Source organism: Mixophyes fleayi, chromosome 6 (assembly GCF_038048845.1).
Source record: "Mixophyes fleayi isolate aMixFle1 chromosome 6, aMixFle1.hap1, whole genome shotgun sequence".
Taxonomy (NCBI): domain Eukaryota; kingdom Metazoa; phylum Chordata; class Amphibia; order Anura; family Limnodynastidae; genus Mixophyes; species Mixophyes fleayi.
In genome coordinates this window covers 34,099,786-34,123,089 of record NC_134407.1, presented here as the reverse complement: position 1 = coordinate 34,123,089, position 23,304 = coordinate 34,099,786, and the positions used below count along the sequence as shown (strand labels likewise).

The window sequence follows — 23,304 nt, the reverse complement described above, 5'->3', positions numbered from 1 at the left end:
AACAAACAACAAAATGTCTGCATTAAACATTACAGTAATTATTTACAAAGTGCAAGAGCCAACCAACTTTAAATTTAAAGCAGCGATGGTCAACCTGAAACACTTGAGAGGCCATAGGGAGTGGCCCTCTAACCTTCAAAAAGGACCTCACATTACTCTTAGGGGTATATTTACTAAACTGCAGTATTCAAAAAGTGGAGATGTTGCCTATAGCAACCAATCAAATTCTAGTTATCATTTATTTAGAACATTCCACAAAATGACAGCTAGAATCTGATTGGTTGCTTTACACAACATCTCCACTTTTTCAAACCCGCATTTTAGTAAATATACCCCTTAATCTCAGTAATAAGTTAAAACAAGACATTTAATAATATAAAGAGACAACTATCTGTAATAATATATCAGCAGGCATTTTAAACAAGTGTTACAAGCTGTAACAAACAAATCTGACCAGGAAACAGCTGTGGGGGAGAGATGCTGGTGAAGGCTTGTAGGGCCACATATTGACCATCATTTATCTAGAGGTTTACAAAATTAAAGTGAACGTTGCTGTGGGGTACCTGCTGTTTTAATAGACACTTTTTACTTACATTTAATAAACTCTTAACATATATCCCAACATTTACCCAGGCAAAAACTGAACAAATTCAGCCCAGCCCCAAAATAATCCACCCAAATGATGCATACTTTCAAGCAAACTCCGCCCATTTCCCCTGTAAGACCCGCCCCTTTTGTAGGAATCCTCTGTACCAAAAAATCTAGACTATCAGTATATCTTAGGCCTTGATGATGCCATGTTTTTTTTTTGCATGACTCATTAAAATATGTTGCATCTATTTCTGTGACGTCAGGTTTAAGATAGAGAGGGGGGGGGGTTCTTTTATAGAGTAAAGTTCAGTGTATTATTTGCAATGATTGTAGTCTACAGGAAATTATTTGCAGACTAAATAAACGTGGCTGTCAGTATGCCTTTAAGATCACGCAGAGAAAACTGGCAGCTGAACTAGGAGCTCTGGCAGAACTGAAAGTAAAGACAGGGGGCGCTCCAGAGCCATGTTCCAAGCCTACAGCCCTTTCATTGCATGAAGTGGGGGGGGAGAGAGGAGGCTGTGACGCAGGCAGAGGAGGGTGGAGCTGGCTGGGAAGCAATCTGCTGCTGGAGAGCTCAGCTCTCTTTACAGACAGGCTGAGGCGGTGACACTGGTTCGATCCCCCCTCCCTCCCTTTGGATCTATCTGCCCCTGGCCTGGGGGGGCACATCGTGCAATCACTGGCATCTCACCGAGGTCTGCAGACTACCCCCGATTGTTACCAGGACGCTGCAGTCTTCCCCTGGAAGGAGAGGTGCAGGACTGGCTGGGGGTTTCCTATGTGACTGGACTGGGGGGCATTTAAATCTAAAGGAATCAAGGTGGCTGCAGGCAGGAAGCAGATGTGGATCCCCCTTCAAAATCCAACAAGGGAAGCACAATAACTGGGACTAATTGTCTTTCTGATCGTTTGGATGGAGGAATTGGATGGTCTGATTTTTACTCTCCTGACATTGCAAGAACCATAAAATACTTCTTTCTTTTTTCCTTTTTCTTTTCCAGATCTCGTTTTGTAAAAACTAATTTCTTTGGAATTGAACACAAATTACCTGCTGCAAAAGGAGTCTACAGAAATATAAATCTATAATATTGATCATTTTACATGAATCAGGAAGGGCGTTGTGCTTGTTTTTTTTTTATGTTTGCATGCTCAACCTACATAAATATTTTATATTTAAATATAATATATTTTTATTTATGATCTAGCCTGTTTTTATACAGCCCCTCACACGCTGACAAGCTCTGTTCAGTTGTTCGTCAATTGAGACGGTGACTTAAGAAGGCTCTTTTTTTTTTATTATTATTATTGTTATTAAACAAGAACTGGGAGGTTGGAAACCTTTAGATACTTTTTATATCACTGGGATAGGGAAATAGATATATTTTATTAAACGAATTAAGAAACAAGATGGCTGAAGGTAGCTGTGTGTTTTTTGTGATCTGGTGATAATGCCAAAAGACTCAGCAGCTGTGAGATCAGTTTGAAGTTTCCTTCATTAAACAGATTTAATCTATAAAAGGGGCAATAGAGTCTGAATTAATCCATTGATTTAAATATATGCATTTTTTTTTTGTCTTTTAATTGAATTTTTTTTTTTTTTTTTTTGCATGGTGCATTTTATAAGTTCATAACAAGAGCACTTAAATATTCATGGTAAGGATCAGTCTTTTTTGAGAACAAAATGTGCTAATTTTTTGTGTCTGTCTCTCTCATTGGCCCCACTGACACTGCCCTTGCAGATTCGATGTAAAATCAGAAATAGCTTTCATGTCAGGAGGGGGGAAGACAGATGGGGGGAGGGCAGTGATTAGCTGTTGAGAAATTCCTTTTCAGTTTGATCAAGGCATGCGTAGCCTAATCCACTGATCCCTATCCAACTCTTATTTTTCTCCTTTTCATTTTGCATTTTTATTTTCTATTAGGCTTGGTCTACAAGTGCTAAGAAATAAAAGGTATATAGTCTTTTATGGCCAGAGTTTCCTTCTGCGCAGAGCATAAAAGCAAATTTTGTATGCTTTTTTTTTTTTTTTTTTTTTTCCTCTTATTTGCGAAACAAGGAAGAGGTGGGAGGGTGTCTCTGGCTCTAGGCTGGAATTTGATCTGCAAGACTGAACTGTCTCATTCAGGATCACTCTCTATGGAAACAACCTCAAGAATCTGGTTGCTTGGTTAATTTTAAAGAAGTCTTATTAGATTTTCAAATGAAAATCTATGGTCAATGAACGGCTGTTCTTAAAGCAACGTGGCTTACATTTGTTTCCTTTCCTTTATGGGTACTTTTATATTTTTTTTTTCTATATTAAAAAACATTAAGTGAAGAGTCGGTTAAATTCTGAAAAATTCCCTATGAATGGAATATGCGCTGTTAAGTTAAAATATCCTAAACTGATTATCTCGCTGCCCGATGACTTTTACTGTCAATGATTTTATCACTGGTTGAACTTCTGTTAATGATCTGTGATTAAAGAATAATATATATAAATTGCCATCCGTTAGAATAGGCATTGCTATATAGGTTTTTGTTTTTTTTAAGGGGAAAAAAAACCCCCTCAATTTGCTTTACCCGACCTTGATTGGCTTTACCTGAATCATTGTGTTCCAGTTCGTAAGCAAATAACGTTATAGCGTTAGACTGCCAAGCTGGAAATGGCGGAAAATTGGAAAAACTGTTTCGAAGAAGAGCTGATTTGTCCCATTTGTCTGCATGTGTTTGTAGAGCCCGTTCAGCTTCCATGTAAGCACAATTTCTGCAGAGGTTGTATTAGTGAGGCCTGGTCAAAAGAGACAACACTTGTAAGGTGCCCTGAGTGTAACCAGGCCTACAATCAGAAGCCCAACCTTGAAAAGAACCTTAAACTCACGAACATTGTCGAAAAGTTTAATTCTATTAATGTAGATAAGCCGCCCTCTATCCTGCACTGTGTGTTCTGTCGAAGGGGGCCTCCGCTTCCTGCCCAGAAGATCTGTTTGAGATGTGAAGCGCCCTGCTGCCAATCTCATGTGCAGACCCACCTACAGCAGCCCTCCACTGCCCGAGGGCACCTCCTGGTAGAGGCCGAAGAGGTTCGGGCCTGGAGTTGCCCGCAACACAACGCTTATCGACTGTACCACTGTGAGGCTGAACAGGTGGCGGTGTGCCAATTCTGCTGCTACTACAGTGGTGCCCACCAAGGGCATTCGGTGTGTGATGTGGAGATACGCAGGAATGAGATCCGAGTAAGTACTTTGATCCAGTCCGCATTCTGTTAACTAACAATTATTCCACATAACATATTTGAAGTGGTGGTAATGTCAGTTAAAATAGAATATTGTCAATTTTTATACAGTGCCAGCAAATTCTATATCGCTTTACAAATAGCAACACACGCAGGAATAAAATACTGTATAAATGTTATTTTACATATTCTATAAATCAATCCTTTTAATTGTCCATATCTAGGTTTTCTTAAATCCTCCCAACTAAGAAGGAAATATGATTAGAGAAGTAAAAACCATATGGCTTCCATATTGTATTTTCTATATAGGCTTTGGTAGCACTGTTCATTGGTCAGCAAACTAATGGTTTTTAATTTTGCCGATTGGTTTTGGCCAGCTACCTTTCGGTCAAGACTATGGAGAAGGTGTTGTATCTCTGTCCATCAATAGCCTTTAGGAGATGTTTATTTGCAAAGACCTGTTTCAGCACAAATAGTAAGTACATTACTGGAAAACTGCCAATTAGTCTTGAATTAAAGGTAACCTAGGAATGGCTGCAGGGATGTGATTTATTAACTTCCAGTACACACAATGATACACAGTATTGTATTGCAAGATGTACTCTTTCTTTTATATCCTCTGTAAAATAATTCAGAAATGGTATCACAAAGGCACCAAGTAGTCATTTTATATGGAATTTGCTCAATTTTAAGCCATCCCCTCTTTGATCACTTCAGTGAGAAGGCCCTTGACAAGACTAGATAACCTATGCATCTTCTGCCAATTGTTGAGCTATAACTTGGAGCATGCTGGGGCAATCCTTTCTTTGCTGCTCTTTAGGCATATTTCTACCTTAATTGAGTGTAGTGGAGGTTTTATTAATTTTGTAGTCCTTTTAATTTAGTATTGTAGTTGCCCTTGAAGCAAATTATAGCACTTATCATATTGCAAAATAGATACTAGTATAGAAGATAATGGGTATATTCTCATCTGTAGGTTATAATCTGTTTCTCTGGGCATTAAGCTGGCCAGTTTAACATTCGTCTACGCAGCCTGATTGCTGAAAGACCAGATCTCTGCCTGTTTTGGCCACGTGGGTAGCTTGGTTGGAAAAGTCTGGTTGGTGGTCAAGTTTCTGATGGTTCCCCATTAGTGTAGTCTACCTTTGACTGCATTTTGAGCCAAGAACAATTAATTAGAATAGATATGTTTTTCCCTACTTGTAAAAATCCAAACAAATGGCGATTTGGGGCCAATTTAGTCTTCAGCAGACAAAAACGGCCTATAAACATCAGCTTATGGCTACTGTAAATGCTTGTACATATATACATTCTACGTGCTAAATGTATAGCCACGTTCTCTGGCCTCTCCTCTAGTAGTGTCCAGAAATCGTTAATGCTTCAACATATATTGATGTAGTAAAACTTTTCAATAGGCGGAAAATGTTTGCCCATAGATTGTCATAGCACTTTGCACATTGAGTTGAAATAAATAAATAAGAAAAATCCTGAAAGCCTTAAAAAGTACTGTATTACCTCAAGGATCCACTACACTTTAGATTGCTAAAGCTCCTCCCACCTGTTTAGCGCAGAGTCCTAATGGAATCTCGTACAGGTCAAAAAGCCGATTCTACAGGCGTTTAAGTTACTGTGACATCACCGGCCCTGCCCCTTTGTATCAATCAACCAATCCACACAGTGCATTTCTGCCCAACAAGTCTGTCACTCAGTCTACTTGCTCAGATAGAGAAGCACCTCCCTTCCGGCCCATTAGCCTACCACTCACCAATAAATATGATTTCATGTCTGTTATTCAGTTAAGTAGTACACAGGCTTTGCTCATTAACTGAAAAGTTCAGAGAGCATATAAAACACAAAGCTAATCGTTTTTGAATGTGCCTTTTTTATGATTATTTTTTCTTCTTTCATATATTATTAATTGTGTTTATAAATGTTACTTAGCCTATTGACCAATATTCATGTTTGGGTGGAGCTTTACTGTGTGTACTGGGGACAAATGCTCAAAACAATGCCTGTTTGTATGAAGCCGTCTCGGTGCAGGCTCCCAGAGGGGTACAGTAGGTATTATTTGTATGGCAACTGAAAATTTAACCTATACACCTCAACTATCCAGAATCTTGATTACCTTGACTACTTAGAAATCTGCAGAATATTACCATGTTCCGACTATCCTTTGACACATACGTATTGAACTGTTCTGCAGAGCATCCTGCTTAGACACTAGGAGCTGCCCCAAAAAGTTTATTTATTGTATCCCCCTTGGTTCCTGAACATCTGTGTGTTTCAAGGGAAGTTTGTTCTTGCCAGTAATTTGTTTGTTTTGAGCCACTTTATTTAGCTCATTCCCTTTTACTCCACTGGAAATAACCTTACTGCCAAACTGAAATTTGTTGTGTGAGTTGTCTCTCCAGCCTACATTACTCATACATATGGCTGAAGATCACATTAATGGGGGGGGGTATTTTCATTGTGTCAAATATTGGTAGGTTATGGCAGAAAGATGCACATAATTCCAGCTCAGAAGACTTTTTGCAAAATGGGTATTTGAAAGTAGACAGCAGTTTGTACTCTGCCCACATTGTGAGGCCTAACTGCTGTGCAAGAGCCCTTTACAGGCACAGTAGATCCTCCCTCACACAGTGTTTCCAAGTCAATAGCCAATTGGTTGTTGGTAACATTGATCTAGAAGTTGTTAAAATGAAAAAAAAAACTGTTTTTGTTTTTTTTAGTTTGTCTAGGGCGGTGATGGGCAACAGGCCCCAGCTCCTTCCTAATTCATTGCCAGATATTTGTGTTGGAGCATGTAACACTTGTGTAACATGCCTGGTGATATGTTGTTACAGATAGATAGGTGCCTCCTTCTTTGATTAAATGTATTTTATGTTGTTACTGAGATTAATGGTAATATGCAGCCCTTTATGAAGGTTAGAGGGCTGCGCATGCGGACTCTGAAGTGCATCAGATTGCCCATCACTGGTCAAGGGTACATGCAGTATGGATTAAACGATCCGTCCTACAAAAACTAAAGACACGTTCGATAGAATTAGGTGAGATTTGTAATTTATTTTACCTGGGCTTCCCTGATCCTGATGCTCCTGCGATGCCTCTAATGTATTGAGCAAGAATTATTTAAGCATTGTCATAGTCGTTTCCAATGCCTCTGATGGGTTTTGTTTTTGTTTGTTTTTTTGTTTCTTATTTTTTTATTTTTTTTATAACTTAAAAAGTGAGCCAGCTGGTCACAAAAAAATTGCACCTGAGGATTAATTTGTGGTGAGTTCTTGTTTCCCCTACTTAACTGTCATCCCTGTGCACCCTGCTTCCACTCTTCCATGCTGACTTAAGCATCAACACATGTCTCCTCCTCCTGGCAGCATCCTCCTTCAACTTTGTTACAAAATTCTTGCAAGTTCGCCTTTTATTAAACTATATCTAAATTGCTTAGACCCTTGGAATCATTTTAATCAATAGAAAGTCCTACCTGACCCCTTGATAAAGGGATTGGAACCTAGAATGTTGGCGTTGTCTGCAGTATGTTCAGCTAATAAATGCTGCACTTATATTAGGTGTGCAGCTGTCCGATCGTTAGTACAGGTTTCCCCGACTCCTCTTCTTTCCAAGAAGCACTGTTATAGAGTGTTTAGTCACTGCTTGTATAACGATGTTTTCAATGCGACCGTTTAAAGTGTTGATGCGCTCCATATACAAACCATGTTTGTGAAAGCTTTTATTACATTGGATGAAGTGTGCCTGGCAATATGGCCTTTTCCATATAAATCTAAAATAAATCCTTTTGTTGGGAAAAAAATGCTCAATGGCCTGTCGCAAAGCAAGAATTGACACCCTAAATCACACCCCACCCTTTGAGTCAAATTTAAATAATATAGTCCTGAAGATTGAAACCTCATTTTTGCATGTGGCTGTGTAGCTAGGCTCATCCATACTCCTGGCCTAATTCTGTGTAAGGGCAATAATGACGCACTGATCTACCCATCAGAAAATGCAAAACGCTCTATGCCTGGAGATGCTGCCATATTCATGTGTAAAATCGGGCACAACAGGTGCACATTTGCATTGTAGGAGACGTATCTTTGCACTTTCCTAAATGACTTTCAATAGGCACATGGCGTAGCTGGGGGGAGCTGGGCAATACTCTGCGTTCACCCACCTTGGAAATTCTTTTTAAAATAAAAATTAGGTATTTTATGACCGTTGGGGTCTCAACGTTTTAAATGTGTTCTTTAAGTAAAAAGTCTGAAGAAGCAGATAACACCGTCTCTTCTGCTTCTTACAGCCACTGTCACACCACTATGTAGTAAAACTAACTTGAATAGGGTAAAGGTAGAAGCCAACAGGTGACACAATATTTATTATGTCAATGTGTGTTTTTTACAATGCTGGTTATGGTGACATTACCACAATTAGTGAGTCTACAGAATCCCAGCTACATCACAGATACAGCTCATTTCCATGACCTGCCCCCCCCCCCCCCCCCCTAACTAGGTTTCCCATTTTCTTGTAAATCACGGTGATTGCTAAGGAAAGAAATTAGTTTTCCCATACCTTCGTTTGCAAATCTTGTGCTCTCTGAAATCTTTCTGGCTTTCCCAGAAGGGAGTTTTTGATTCCAGGAATATAGCGTCTCTGTTCTTTTTAAAAATGTTTATTTTATGTATTTTTTTTATCTTGGCTGTGGTCTGTATATTTCACTAGATGAGGGGCCTGTGAATGTAAGTATTGGAAGACATTCTACTTTTGGATCTTTTTAAATTCCCACACAGCTGTTAACCTTAATATCTCTCACTGCTACATGCTATTTAATGTTTAGGGCAACGGTTCCCAAACTGTGCGCCGCGGCGATCTCATAGGGGTACCGCGGCCAGGGTTGCTGGGTAAACAAGGCGAGGGACTACTTGATAATTATTTTGGCTTAGGAGTGCCTTGAAAAACTTACGGAGACCCTAAGGGTGCCTCAAACTGAGAACGTTTGGGATCCACTGGTTTAGGGTTCATTTTTGCGATGGAGTTGTCATGTACCATGTAACTTCACCAAGAGTTAGAAGTTGTATACTGGTATTTTTGCTACGTAAAAGTAAACCAGTGAAATATTTCTATTAGCATAGTACACACACACAATACAGTGAATATGTTGGGGGGGGGGGGCCTCTGGTACCCGAATACTTGAAAAGGTCTCTTTACTACCCTAGGGAGGTGTTGATAAATATAAGGTAGCAGTGTGTGCGCCAGGGAAGGGAACCGAACACATATTAAAGAAAAATGTTTCAAAGCTACGTATAATACATTGTAAGGGATAATTAAATATTTTCTAGATAAAAAGGCAAAACTAATGCCTATCAGTGTTTTTTAACTAGAACTTAATGTGGCCAATAGCAAATCCAAATTCTGTTGTTAAATCGCACCCACTCATTTAATCCGTCCAAAAATAATACTCTGCGCTGCAAAGCACTGAGAACATCTGACAGTTGTTTGAATAATACATATATATTGTGTATCCTCCGGTGCTGCTGCTTTGATGAATCCATATTCGGCCTTATGGAGGAGAGCCTTAGTTGCCTGTTGTTTGTCTCTACCTGGGCCCCTGCATGCTGCCAGGACTAATGGCAGTGGCATGCCCTGTTCTGCTTGTAGCTTTCATTAAATCCTATTCTGCATGAAAGCAGTAAGAAATAGTCAAAGCTCACAACCAACCGATGCACTTAAATGTCATATTTACATCCAATTCAAGTTCCCTGTTCTTACATGTTCTCTGCTGCTGGAGCTCGGGGTGAAAGAACGACCCCATTCCGACATTATGGCTCTATTTTTGTCCAGCACTTGAAGCTTGGAATGTGCTCGCAATATAGCAAGATTAGATCTTTTGTATATTTTATTTCCAACCGTGTGAACAGACATCTCCCATTGATATTCTGGCAGTGTCCAATTATGAAGCGTGGACTAAAATCTCAAGATGGACATTTTCTGTCCACCTCCGTCTTCGCCACACTGATTGAACTTCACTTTGAAGCCATAGGCTGTAGCTTCTGTTTCTTCTTTTGTGCTATAATATGCAGCCGGATTCCTGTAAATCTGAGGAGAGACTCTCTTTAGCATGCCGCCTGCTTCTTTATTCCCCAGAAGCCGGGGAAGCTTTGTACCCTGTGGAGATATTTGATTGGAGATTGCCATTAGCATTCTCTGTACAGCTGACATTGTGTGAAAAGTACCATGTATGTGCCTCACCGAGAGCCGACTACTACTGTCTGCATCTTGCATGTTGAATGTGAAATAATTTCCTCTCTGCCGTAACCCCAGAGAGAACCACAGTATGTTCATAAATATTCATCAGGATTAAGTTATTGTCCTTTCACCTAAGGCAGAGACCGTGTACATTTTTTGTTAATAAAGGTAAAAAGTACCTACGTGTTTTTTTATTTTTGTTTTCCTTTTATTTGTAATCCTTAAATGTACTGTAAACTACAAGAAACCTCATTGCTAATTATTTTCATGACTAAAGAGCACCTGTCACCCACAGGTACTGCAGGCAGCCATTTTGTGGCCTGTCACGCTTCAAGAATATGCAGCTCATGAATTCAGTATTAGTTGTTACTGGACATACATCTGTTTGTGTGACCCACTAACATGTTTATCGACCTGTGTTGCATGTGGGTGTGTCGTGTGTATGAATCTGTATGTATGTTTAAAAAGGAGTGTGTGTGTATATGTGTGTATGTATAATATATATATATATATATATATATATATATATATATATATATATATATATATTTATATTTTGGGGAGGGGGGAGCAGTACACAAGTACACTCTTTCAAACCTGTGTTTTTACATATCGGGGTGCGTTTAACAATCCTTCAGCTGTCGTCCATTTATAAAAGTCCAATGTTGTGTGACAGATAAACCATAACAGATATTACTTTGTAATTTATTGAACAAATCATAAGTCATCATGAAGAAGCTGTATGTGCGAAAGTACGTACACCGTATAATTCGGTTAGCATGGAGTCACCTTTAGCGGCCATAACTTGGAAAAAAGTGTTCTGTATGAGCATCACTTCTTCACCGTATTTGAGTAACTTTGGCCCACTACTACTTACAACATCGCTTCAGTACATTGATGTTTGAGGGCAGAGGTTTATGGATAGCTAGCGCTCCTGGGGTTGTGTTCTAGAATTATCTGGGGTCATGCCAAAAGCTTGAAGTTTTTTTTTTTTTTCCTTTTAACTCTTCGGTTATAGATTTGTTGGTGTGCTTAGGTTCATTGTCCTGTTACATGATCCAATTTCACCCAAGCTTCAGTTGTCAGACAAGCAGATGGGCGCACGTTTTGGTCTCTAAAGTGGAGTTCATGGCAGACTCAATGATTGTGAGGCATGTAGGTCCTGCTCCTGCAAAATAAACCCAGATCACCACATTTCCACCACTGTACTTCATGGTTGGCATGAGGGTCTTGTGTTGAAATAAGGTGGGTTTTTTTTGTTTGTTTTTTTTTAAAAATGTCATTGTACAGTAAGACCAAGCAACTCCACTCTGGTGTCCAAAATACATTGTTCCAGGAATCTTGTGTTTTTATGTTTTGATGCAACTTTGCAAACCTAATGTGTACTATGATTGCTATTTATTTTTGGAGAGGATGAGCTTTCTCCTGGCTACACTGTTGATGGTAATCTAACATTTGCTGTATTGTCAGCGGCCTGTAGATCTTTGGATGTAGTTTTGGGTTCTTTTCAATTTCTCTGAACATCACACAGTCTTTGGTCTATGATCTTTGGGTGAATCTGCTGGGATGCCCACTCTGGGAACATTGGCAACTGTTTTTTATTTATTTTTTATTTTAAATTTGTAAATCTTTCTCCGTGTAGGATGATGGACTTCCATTTGTTTGCAAATGGCCTTAATCTTTCCAGAATGATGGATCAGCAACAATTGCTTCCCTGAGATCATTACAGATGTCGTTTCTCCTTGGCATGGTGCTAACACAAACCTGAATGCTCCAGACCAAACTGCTAAAGATTCTGCTTTTATATACAAGTGGTGGCACATTCTGAGGATCAAATAGTGAAGCGCACTAGATTAGCAGCACCTGGCTTAAATAACATTCTTTATCGATGGAAGCATTAAGGGTGTACTTACTTTTTCACACGCGCGTTATTTTATGTTGCATAAATAATGACATTTTAAAACCTGTTATGGATTTTGGGTTTTTTCTGTCCCATCAGATTAGGTTTATGAAATTTTAAGACTTGGAGTGAACTAGATCAACCAGATTGCGCCCTAGTTTGTAAAAAGCAATATTTGAAAGAGGTTTTTTTTTTAAAGCCACAAATAATATTTTTACCTATGCATTGTTCTATCTTGACCCCGGGCCCCAACTGATACACACAGGAAGTATGGCTGTGTTTCAGAGCATGACGCTGCATCTTTTATACTTGCAGTTCAGTGGCAAACAAAACGGTTTTTGGTGTTTATTCAACCTTCTTCTGTTCACTTACATAGAGACCATCTTGCAGTTTCTACTCCACGTAGGCTTAGATGCAGGAATTTTAAGACAGGAAATTTCATTTGTGAGATGGAAGGAAGCTGAACCAGTTGCTTAACAGAGGCCTTGCAGATCAAGCAGTGGAAATTCTTCTCTGTGAGCAAAACAATCTCCACTGTACAGCTGTGTTTCAGTTAACCCTGTTTAAACAAAGGATATGGTCAGGGTTGTGGCAGTGTCCTATTGGTGGACAGCACACAACAACAATCCCTCCTTTGTCTGGATGTTAATGTTTTGTGCAGCAAGATGTCTCCGGCTGTATTGTGCTCATACCGGCATCTTTACAGTTTGTTTTGTGTGTAATGTTTTTGTAAAACGGTGACTGTGTCACATGTGTCGAACAATGACCCATGATTGAGTGATAACCATCAGCTATGTACCGTGAGTGGCAGTGGATCATGGGAGGAACAGTTGGTGATCCTGCCCTGGTAGAGAAGTTGCTTGTTTGCTTAGAAAAACATAGCTCCTTTCCCACTATATTATACCTCCAAATACAGCAAATGTTTTTTTGTTTTTTGTTTTTTTATATTATTTTGGTTTTTTTGTGAGACTAATACAATTAAGTTTTATTCAGTGTTTTAAATATTTTATTAGAATAAAGTCCTTGCTTGTTTTTTCTTGTAACATTTTGTTATTTTGATGCAATGTTACTCCTTTTGTACACTTTTATGTTTTGTCTCACTCAAACATGCCTGTCACTCAGTACATTGCTTCCGTCAGGGACAAAATATATATATATAATCTATCATCATCATTTTATATAGCGCCACTAATTCCGCAGCGCTCATTCACATCAGTCCCTGCCCCATTGGAGCTTACAGTCTAAATTCCCTAATATACACACACACACACACAGAGAGGGAGAGACTAGGGTCAATTTTTGATAGCAGCCAATTAACGTACCAGTATGTTTTTGAAGTGTGGGAGAAAACCGGAGCACCCGGAGGAAACCCACGCAAACACAGGGAGAACATACAAACTCCACACAGATAAGGCCATGGTCGGGAGTCGAACTCGTGACCCCAGTGCTGTGAGGCAGAAGTGCTAACCACTGAGCCAATATGCTGAGAAATTTAACTCCTTATAGATAATCCATTGTGTGGAGAAGTGCTAACCAGTAGGCCACTGTGCTGCCTATATATATATATATATATATATATATATATATATATATATATATATATATATATATATATATATATATATATATAATTTTTTTTTTATGAGAAGGGGGTGTCCTCAATGTTCAAAAGACTGAAATGGTGCCTAGAGCTGGTATTGTACCGCTATTATTTTCACAACGGCATAGTCGCCACTGTCGCATCCAAACATGTTTGTGTCTTTTGTTATGTGACCGTAAGATTGAATCCCAGTGTCATAGTTATCTCTATTCCTAGATGAAATTCCTGTGTAAAGGCTTATGCAGGTGAGTGTCACTTAGCTGTCCTGTTCTATTATAGCGGGAGTACATGGACAAAGGACTGTGCAGATTTGGCCCGTTTTCCAACCAGTCATGGATTCGTTACCCGCCATATTGACAGAACGCAGACCTCTCGTGTAACTGGCGTATTCGCATACTCCCTCAGTGCATTGCCCTGTTTGAGTTGAGTGCAGATCAAATTGGAATGAAGCATCATTTTGAAGGGGCTCACATATCAATATTTTTTTATTTTTTTTTTTAACTCTAGGAGTATAATATAAATTGTACTAAGCTTGGGTAGTTACTGTGGGGGGCATATCTCTAGGGCAGTTAATGAATAGACAGTTGGCTTTACAGAGTGTACAACATTTCAGGGGCTCGCCCCTTTCTTCAGTTGCCAACAGGGCCATCTTAACAACATTATGGGCCCCCGGTCAAAGCAGTGCACCGGGGCCACTAGATATAGATATAGACATATAGATATAGATATATAGAGATAGATAGATGTACTTGCTCAGTGACCCTTGAAGGTTTTTTTGTAGGTTTTTTCTTTTGCAGGATTATTTATTCTCATTAAGAGCTGTGCCTATGGGGCCCCCTTGCCCATGGGGCCCCCGTGCAGCTGCCCATCGTGCCCAATGGAAAAGATGGCCCTGGTTGCCAATAATCTATTAAACCCAACTGTCATGTAAACCAACCTGTAAGAGACCTTCTGAAACACAGGCTGTCTGAAGGTGTGCTGCCTAAACTGGTTATTTACATTGGTTTGCTGTTACTTGTAGTACCAGAGACACCACTTCTAAAGGAAGTATTCAACATCATCATCATTTATTTATATATGGCCACTAATTCCACAGCGCTGTACAGAGAACTCACATCAGTCCCTCCCCCTTGCAGTCTAATATCCCTAACAGACACAGACTAGGGTCAATTTGTTAGCCGCCAATTAACCTGCTGGTATGATTTTGGAGTGTGGGAGGAAACTGGAGCACCCGGAGGAAACTGGAGCACCCGGAGGAAACCCACGCAAACATGGGGAGAACATACAAACTCCACACAGAAAAGGCCATGGTCAGGAATTGAACACATGACCCCAGTGCTGTGAGGCAGAAGTGCTAACCACTGAGCCAATATGCTGAGAAATTTAACTCCTTATAGATAATCCATTGTGTGGGGAACATATAGTGTATTTATTGTCTATGGGTGATAAAAGGAGTGGAGTATATGGTGTAAACTGCAGGTGTTTATTCAGGGCCTTCTTTTCCATTGGGCACGATGGGCAGCTGCCCGGGGACCACACGGGCAAGGGGGCCCCATAGGCACGGCTCTTAATGAGAATAAATAATCCTGCAAAAGAAAAAAACCTGCAAAAAAAACCTTCAAGGGTCACTAAGCAAGTACATCTATCTATCTCTATCTCTATATATCTATATCTATATCTGTATCTGTATCCATCTATATATCTATATCTATATCTAGGGGCCCGGTGCACTGCTTTGCCCGGGGGCCCATAATGTTGTTAAGATGGCCCTGTGTTTATTAATGTTTGTAGAAGTATAGGGTGATGAGGACAGTATAATTGGGTGTCATTGTAAGGAGTTTGAGAGAGTTTAACCTACTGTTTATAGCGGTGTGTGTGTGTGTGTGTGTGTGTGTGTGTGTACAAGTATTGGTGGTGTAAGGTATAGAGGAAGTCTTCAGAGGTGATCTTACAGACTTCCTCTATACCTCACAGCTTTCCTGCTGTGCTGACTGAGGAAGCCTGCCTGGAGAGCATATAATGCATAAGCCTCTTTGAATGGAAAACTACCCTCCTGTGCTAACGAGGTTCCGGCACTAAAGAGGAAAAAAAAAAGTAACATTATACAACATAGCGATAGGTCTAATTTACAGTGTTCACAGGTCAACAAAACCAAGAGCGGATATATCACTTTTCAGTACATACCCTAAATGACCATACACGAGCCCTAAAGCAAACGTAATCGTGAACACAAGTAGCATCAGGCGTTTTGTTTTTTGTGCCGCTGTCCCAGTCATTCCTAATTCCTCCATGCTGTCTCTATTGTACCTTAAATACTCAGTTAACCTAAAATGCCTGTTTCAGTAGGACTTGTGAGTTCTCTGTACAGCGCTGCGGAATTAGTGGCGCTATATAAATTGATGATGACTTGTAATGGTCTCTCAACCTTGCAAATAGTGCAGTCCACTGCTGTGTCCTCCACTAAACATGAGGGTGGGCACCAAGAATGTAGGTGGAGATATTAGGAGATCACAGGGTGAAACAACTGTACATATTTTAGCCATGCGTCATAGCGCCCTTCTATTAAGTATAGTGACCGTCATACCTATTTCAAGCTCGTCTTGCACTCTTTTTACCCTGCAGAGTGTGCACTCTAAGGGGCTTATTTAATAAAATGGTGCTGTGTGTACAAATGTGTTCTAACCCTGAGCAGCCTCAGATGTTTGCTTTCAGTTCATAAACTACACTAGAAAATGTAAAATCATTATACAAAGCATTCACCTACACATTAATCTGGGGGGGGGGGGGGGGGGGGGGAATTGTTCCACTCATAATGCAATCCATTTTTTTTTTACATTATACATGGTTTCCAAATGGCTAATTTGACATGGAGGTCTTTGCACTTTTGAGTTAAAAAAAAAAAAAGCAGAATAGTTGTGCGATTGTACACAAAGACATGAGTAGGTGTAGGTAGAAAATAGTTAAATAGAGGAAAGATATATTTAGCCCTGTAATTTTAAGCAAAATGCTTTGCATGCGGGCTCTATTGCTTTCCCGGAGCTGGATCTCTAAGCAGTGCTGTGTTGGCAGATGTATGGTCTTGGACATGCTGTACAACTTGCATGATTGTACAAATTATATACCTTGCACAAGGTTTTGTATACGTGTTTCAAAAAAGGCGATAAACATTTTTCAATGATCTTCACAGTCTTTTCTCCAAAGCCACCACAAAACAGTAGCATGATGCACAGATAGAATTACAAAGAGCATGCTCAGGAATATATTATGAATGTCTACCAGGTTCGAATAAACAGGTGATGGGCTAAAGAAATGAAGAAGCTCACACACATCTTTAAAAAAAAAACAAACAAAAAAAAACCAAGCAGAAAATGTTATACAGGTAGGCCAGTTCTAGAATTAATGGAACAGTGACCCAGCTAAGAATTTTGGGCTTTTTATTTAATTTTATGTTTAGAATAATTAGAAATAGTCGTATTTTCCGCACTATGCATTACCTGAAATATTAAATCCTAATGCAAACACTGTACAAATGAAGTATTTAGAATACACAGCACTTTGAACATTGCTCAGTACAGGAACTTTTCATAATACTGAAACTGCAGAGACTTCCTGAGCTGTATACGAAGTCATGAACCTGTTAAGATCACTGTCGAGTTAGTATATTACTAAATTTTGTATTGTTTTGGCTGAATTGATTCTTATGTAGCTCCTTAGCATCTTATCAAAGGGAAACAAATATATTTTAAGCTGATAAATCAGCTTGTGGCAGCGGGGTTATATAAAATCATCCTTTCTGCAGTTTAGTACATAGGTGAGGGCTCATTTCCTTATTACACCCTTTGTTTGCACAATGCATGCCCTGTACCTACTATTGGTGAAGACCTTTTATGGAAGGCTTCAGTAAAATAAAAGATTGCCAAAGGATCACATGACCTTGTCCAATTAGTAGCCAGCTGGCATTTCTACCTGTACTGGACCCTCCCTCTTCTCCAGTGCTCATGTATTAGTACTGAGATTTGCCAACACAGTCTGCACTAATAGTAAGTATAGGACATTGCACTGTATGGAATGTTAATGCCTTGTGTAGAATGCATTGCACTTGCATTTCAGGATCACCTATTCAGATGTGCAATTTCCTATATGGAAATCTTACCTACTAATTAATACTACATTTAATGGCAATTTCAAATGGATACAATAATATGAGGGTTTTTTTTTCTTCTTTCCTTTTTTGCTTTCTCCCCTCCTCCTACATGAAGGTTAAAAGCTTGTAATATGTTTGTAAGTAGGTCGAATAGCAGCTAATCCTTTTATTTTCCTGCCTCGTCCATTATTTTGCAGATGGTAGAACTTGAAATTACCCTTAATTTGGCCTCTAGAGTGATGCTTGTTCCCGAGAAGCCACCAGTGACCTTTGTATGCTGAAGAGGGACGGGGGCAGGCTTTGACCCTGCTCTTGCATAAAATATTAAAAGCATTCAGCTCTGGTCTCTAAATGACCCCACCACATTATTATTCGCCTGTATATGCATTTTCCTGGCGTCTTGCACAGTGCAAATGAATTCATGGATAGATAGGTGTATAATAAAAAAAAAAAAATGCACATTCTGTGAGTCTTGCTGGAACAGCCAAATGCTGTGAAATTCAGACAAAGAGATTTGTTCTGTGCTCCTGTCCCTTTGTTCTTTGATACCAGCTCAGTGTTTTGATGGTGAAGTTAATTTGGCTTTGCTTTGAAAAGGTATTTTTTTTTTTAAAAAAAAAACATTAAAAGAAATAAGCATTTTTTGCTACTTTTTATATATTTATTATTATTTTCTACTTTCCAGGGCTTTAAGCATAAAACAAAACAGGGCTTGATGGAAATATCTTTTTGTTAATAATTAAAGGTTTTCTAATATGTAACTGTTATACTAAAGCATTGCTTTGTAGTTAGGTATCTGTATAGAGAGATCTGAATTCATCTGTATATACTGTACATGTATGTTTTAGCATGCATTTTAAATGACAGTCAAACTGGGACCCTCTTATGACTTACAATTGGTATTATAGCTTGTGATTGTACTAAATTCTATTCCTATATTCCTAGAGCCGTGTATACAGGAACGGATCGCAACAAAATAAAACCTGTTACATAGGTTAGGGGAGAATGGTGTTTGCTCCCGTGAATTTGTAATGAAGTGTTAATTATTACATAGTGCTGTACATTCACAACATCTCTAAGGGGAAGGTGGGCGTGTAGGGAGCGGGGCTTCGAAATTCGCGTCATTTTAGCCCCGCCCCTGTGACGTGATGACGCAAATCGCGTCATTTTACAGCGGGGGCGGGGCGGTGTTTGAACCGAATTCTGCCCACTTCACTAGGAAGTGGGCAGATCAGGGAGATTGCCATACTCTCCCGGGAGTCCGGGAGACTCTCGCGAAATGGGGGAGTCTCCCGGATATTCCGGGAGAGTTGGCAAGTATGGGTAACCTTATAGTAATAATTCAGTTATTCGTTTTAGCATTTTCTAGCCTTGCGTGTAGGTGCAAAGTTTACACTGAGCCACAAACGCACAGTTGGCTTTCATCTGCCAATGAAAGCGAGTGCCTGTTTGTGTAAATTTCCCACCTAAATGCAATAGAGGGCATATGAAAGACAACATATCCGGCAGCAAAAGCAGCTGCAGCGTGCCTCCATTTGTGCACGTGTACCCATATTTCCGCCGAGGTACATTGGTTTATGGAGAAAGGATGGTGTTTGAACAGCAGAGGGGAGGAGTTGAGTAAAGAGCAAAGTACGCAGGGGGCGGAGCGTGTGGAATTCTGGAGCAGTGCAGTATCAAAATTTGCTGTTCATTGCTGAAGTGTTCACAAGCTCACAGTTGGCACACTCTGGTCCTGTTCTGTACTTGTAATGGGCCCATTTACGGCCTCAATGTTGTACTTTGACAGAGATTATGTTCAGGCACACAATGAGCAATGTAAAAAAAATAGACAAACCCAAATTACGCACGCACACGCACACGCACGAACACGCCTCACGTAAATAAGACAGTTCTGATTCTCATGAAATTAATTTCGGCCATTAAAGAGACTATTCCCAGCAGTATTTTAAGAAAAAAAGGAAAGCTTTTGTTTTAGTAATCGGTGGTTTTTGTAAAGTGCTTGGCGGTTGGACTTTGCCGTGATGATTACACTTTTTGCACTTTTATCTTCTGGCGCTGTTTCCCGAGAGCAGAGGGTAGGTAGGAAGTGTCCTGATTGGGCCCCCCAGTGGCACCTATACAACTGTCAGGCGTTTCATGGCACACTTCGGGGAAAAATGTTTTCACTGGTTCTAATTGAGCCTTTTAACCTTTTGAATGTGAAAACGTAAACAAATATTCCGTTGTTGCTAATATTCATCGGCAATAACAACGTGTGACTCCCATACCCATCTGTTTGTGCACCTTTTGTCAATTGTTCCTTTTAAAGTTTTCCGCTATGCCATGTTAAAGAGTTAAAAGTTCCCTGTTCAGATGAAAGTGGGAAAACTGCTCAGGGCTAAAGAGTGAGAATATGAAGAGTTTGGGTTTGGTCTCTTTGTCTCTGCCAGAATTCTCTCCCTCCCACGACCATTGGCTTACAAATAATAAATAGCAATGAATAAGGCACCCTTGTTTTCTCAGACCTTGTTGTTCCCTTAAAGGTGGCGTTTGATTTTCCTAGAGAGGGGGTGGGTGCAACCTGCGCTATATCATGTACCGTAAACAGTGCCTACCTTAATGCTCAGCTCCCAGAATGCCGTCTGGGGAGATCAGGGTAGAATTGGATCGGATTCATAAAAACATTCTGGTTTTTGGTGGGGGGTTTTTGCGTGCATTGTTCCATTGTCTTCACCGAGTATTATATATGGCAAATATACTCATGCCATATAACTTAACTTTTTTTTTCTTTTAAGTGTTTTATATACTACACTTTATTTCCCCTCCTTATCCGTGTTTCAGAAAAGTAGGAGGTCGCCAATTTAGATCAAATGAAAACAGCCATAGTTCTAGTTGATTTATAGAACACCCGAATCGTTTACAAAGTAAGTAAAGTTTCTGTGAAAATATCTTCATCAAAATATGTCCATGTGCAAAATTGTAGATCACTAAATGTGGATGTGTGAGAGAATGCAGGAATATGGCTTAGAGGTAGTAGATATTATGTGGAGCACTTCATTTTACATATGTATCTGATATATTCTGTTGGGTATTTTGCGGGACACAAAACTGTCCACTTTCTCCAATAATTGGTTCTGTTTAGGGTAGAGATGGATTTTAGAATGGCTCCTGAATTCTACAATTGGAGAACTTTAGGAGCCAGCAAGATATTTTTAGGAGCTAGGGAAGATGTGCATCCAATGACCTCAATAGAAATTACTTACAAAAGTTTACTGTGAGCAGTAATTTTCTAGGCAAATTTGTTACTTGGCTCTTAGTTTGAGACCACACAGCAGAATACATTTACTGTCATTGTCTCTCTTCCTATTCATAGATAATGCATTCCACACAATGGGGAAGCAAAAGATTGTATTGTCAGAACTTTGCATTTAGCAGTTAGCTTCATGACAAATTGCTATTCATTTTATCTCTACTCTAAGGCAAACTATATAGAGTATATATTTTTATTGAATGGACTAATATTTTAGAGGAGCTTTTTTTTTTTTAAATTGTGTTAAATAAGGGAAATTGTAATATATAATGATTGATTCACTATGATAGTAAATATTTTTTATCCTGTAGCGAAGTCTAAATATCTGAGTTGGAGCAGGAAAAAGTCAAGTTAAGTAATTCCATGTGGTATTCATTTATAAGTTCTTCATTTAGTTGTGATTCAAAATGACCCCTCCTCTGTTTCTTTGCTTCCCCCGATCTTCCAAGCCTTTTATTCTTTCCTTTCTTAAAAATGGGCGCACCAACAAAACTCCCCTTGATGATGTCACCCCTAACATTATTTAGGGCACAGTGGTGTTGTTATGGTTATCCCTTGTCCAATCTCTAACGGCAGAATATCGGGAAGTGTCTGAACTGCAGAGTAATTCTTAGTGACATCATAAAAGATCTGCTGTTTCCTGAAAGCTCGGACACAGGGGAAATAATGTCATTGTTCATTTCAGGAAAGCTTCATTATTGCAACATAGCCAACATGGACAGTCAGAGTAGGAACTTGTAGCAACAAAGTCATATTACCAGGGGAGGGGTCAGGTGGGTAGCCGGGAATGGGTGTTCAGGGCATTTATTTAAAATTGAATGTATTTTATGATGGCTGTGTCCTATCCCAAAGCAGGAATTGGGAGTGAGTGCTGACTCTGTGAGACGTAGCCTTGTTTTGTTACAGAACATTGTCAAGGTTAATAATAAAAGCCTTTATCAAGGGCATGACGGTGTTGATGTTTTTCTATGCCTTGCATGAATGGCTGGTCTCTGCTTTTTATTGCTTTTAGCTGACTAGGCTGTGATTTATTTTGTCATAAGGGTAAAATAAAGGACAAATTAAAGCCTAGTTTTGGCAATATGAACTGAATGACATTAGCACTTTGTTCTAGAAAGCCAACGGCAACGTGTAGTCCCTATTTTAGTAGACAACAAGTATGTTTTAATTGTTGGGCTTTGATTTTTGCTACAGACCCCGGCGGGTTTAGAATTAAACATGTGGGGCTATGTTAATATTGAAAACACTCCCAATATTATCCCTTTTACTTGTAACTATTAACATTTAGCAGAACAGAGGCAGTAGCCATAACAAAGAAGGGGGAGAGACATTAAAGCAGGCCAACCTGCGGCCCTCCAGGTGTTGTGAAACTACAAGTCCCAGCATGCCCTTCCAGCTATCAACTGGTTGTCTAAAAGCAAAGCATGCTGGGGCTTGTAGTTTCACAACACCTGGAGGGCCACAGGTTGGACAGGCCTGCATTAAAGCATCAAACTTACTGATAAGGAAACAAATGATTGGTTGTGAGGGGTCACATGATAGCCTTACATCAAGTCACGTGATGCTCTCTTTGGCCTGATACACCTGCTGCTTGAATATTGCCCAGCTAATGGTATCATTACTTGGACTGTCTTGGTTGCAATGCCACAAGGAAAGTCAGAAGGTAGATATGCATATGGATTAATATATCTTGCTTACCTGTTCGACAACCACTAAACCTAACATAGATCAGTGTGCTAATATAGAGTTACTGAGAGGTCTTTTGTGTAGTAAAATGCCTCTGAAGTTTGGATAGGCTCTTAGAACTTTTAAATATATGTATGTGAATGTTATTAGTAGTTATTTTATACAAGGCAACTTGTTTAGGCTTAGTGATCATTAAGTATAAAGATGTATTGTTTTATATCGGGGATTGCCTGTATTTCTCTGAAAGGAAAATAGAGCATACGCATGTACATAGTTCTGGTTTTTCTCTTGGGACGTTATTACCTAAACGGGATACTGAATAAGAGTTGAGCAAAATGGAATAGACTGGACACATACTACTCTAGAGCTGCTAGAGTATTATTTGGCCACTCTAGAGTGGTGTTTTATACATTATTACTTATGGGTTCTATACCTTCCATAGAGAGTGCTTCTTTCAATATTCTATGGATGTGCTGTGTGCTGCCTAAAAGTTTACAAGCCCTTAACATTTTTAAATCAACCAGTTCACTAAATTAACTTGATTGCAATAAAATTATTATATTTTTAACATTTCAATGTTTTATGTTTTTCACAAAACCTTGTAAATAGCTCTCAATACAATGTTAAGAAGACTAT

General features: G+C 39.4%; 1 protein-coding gene across 1 annotated transcript in view; it reads left to right on the top strand.

Moving 5' to 3' along the window:
- Positions 1-1,150: 1,150 nt before the first annotated feature.
- Positions 1,151-23,304, top strand: part of TRIM8 (tripartite motif containing 8) — a 49,737-nt gene continuing 27,583 nt past the window's right edge. Inside the window, exon 1 of the mRNA XM_075216237.1 lies at positions 1,151-3,810. Coding sequence (XP_075072338.1) covers positions 3,241-3,810 — 570 coding nt within the window. The 5' untranslated portion in view covers positions 1,151-3,240. The remainder of the gene's footprint in view (positions 3,811-23,304) is intronic.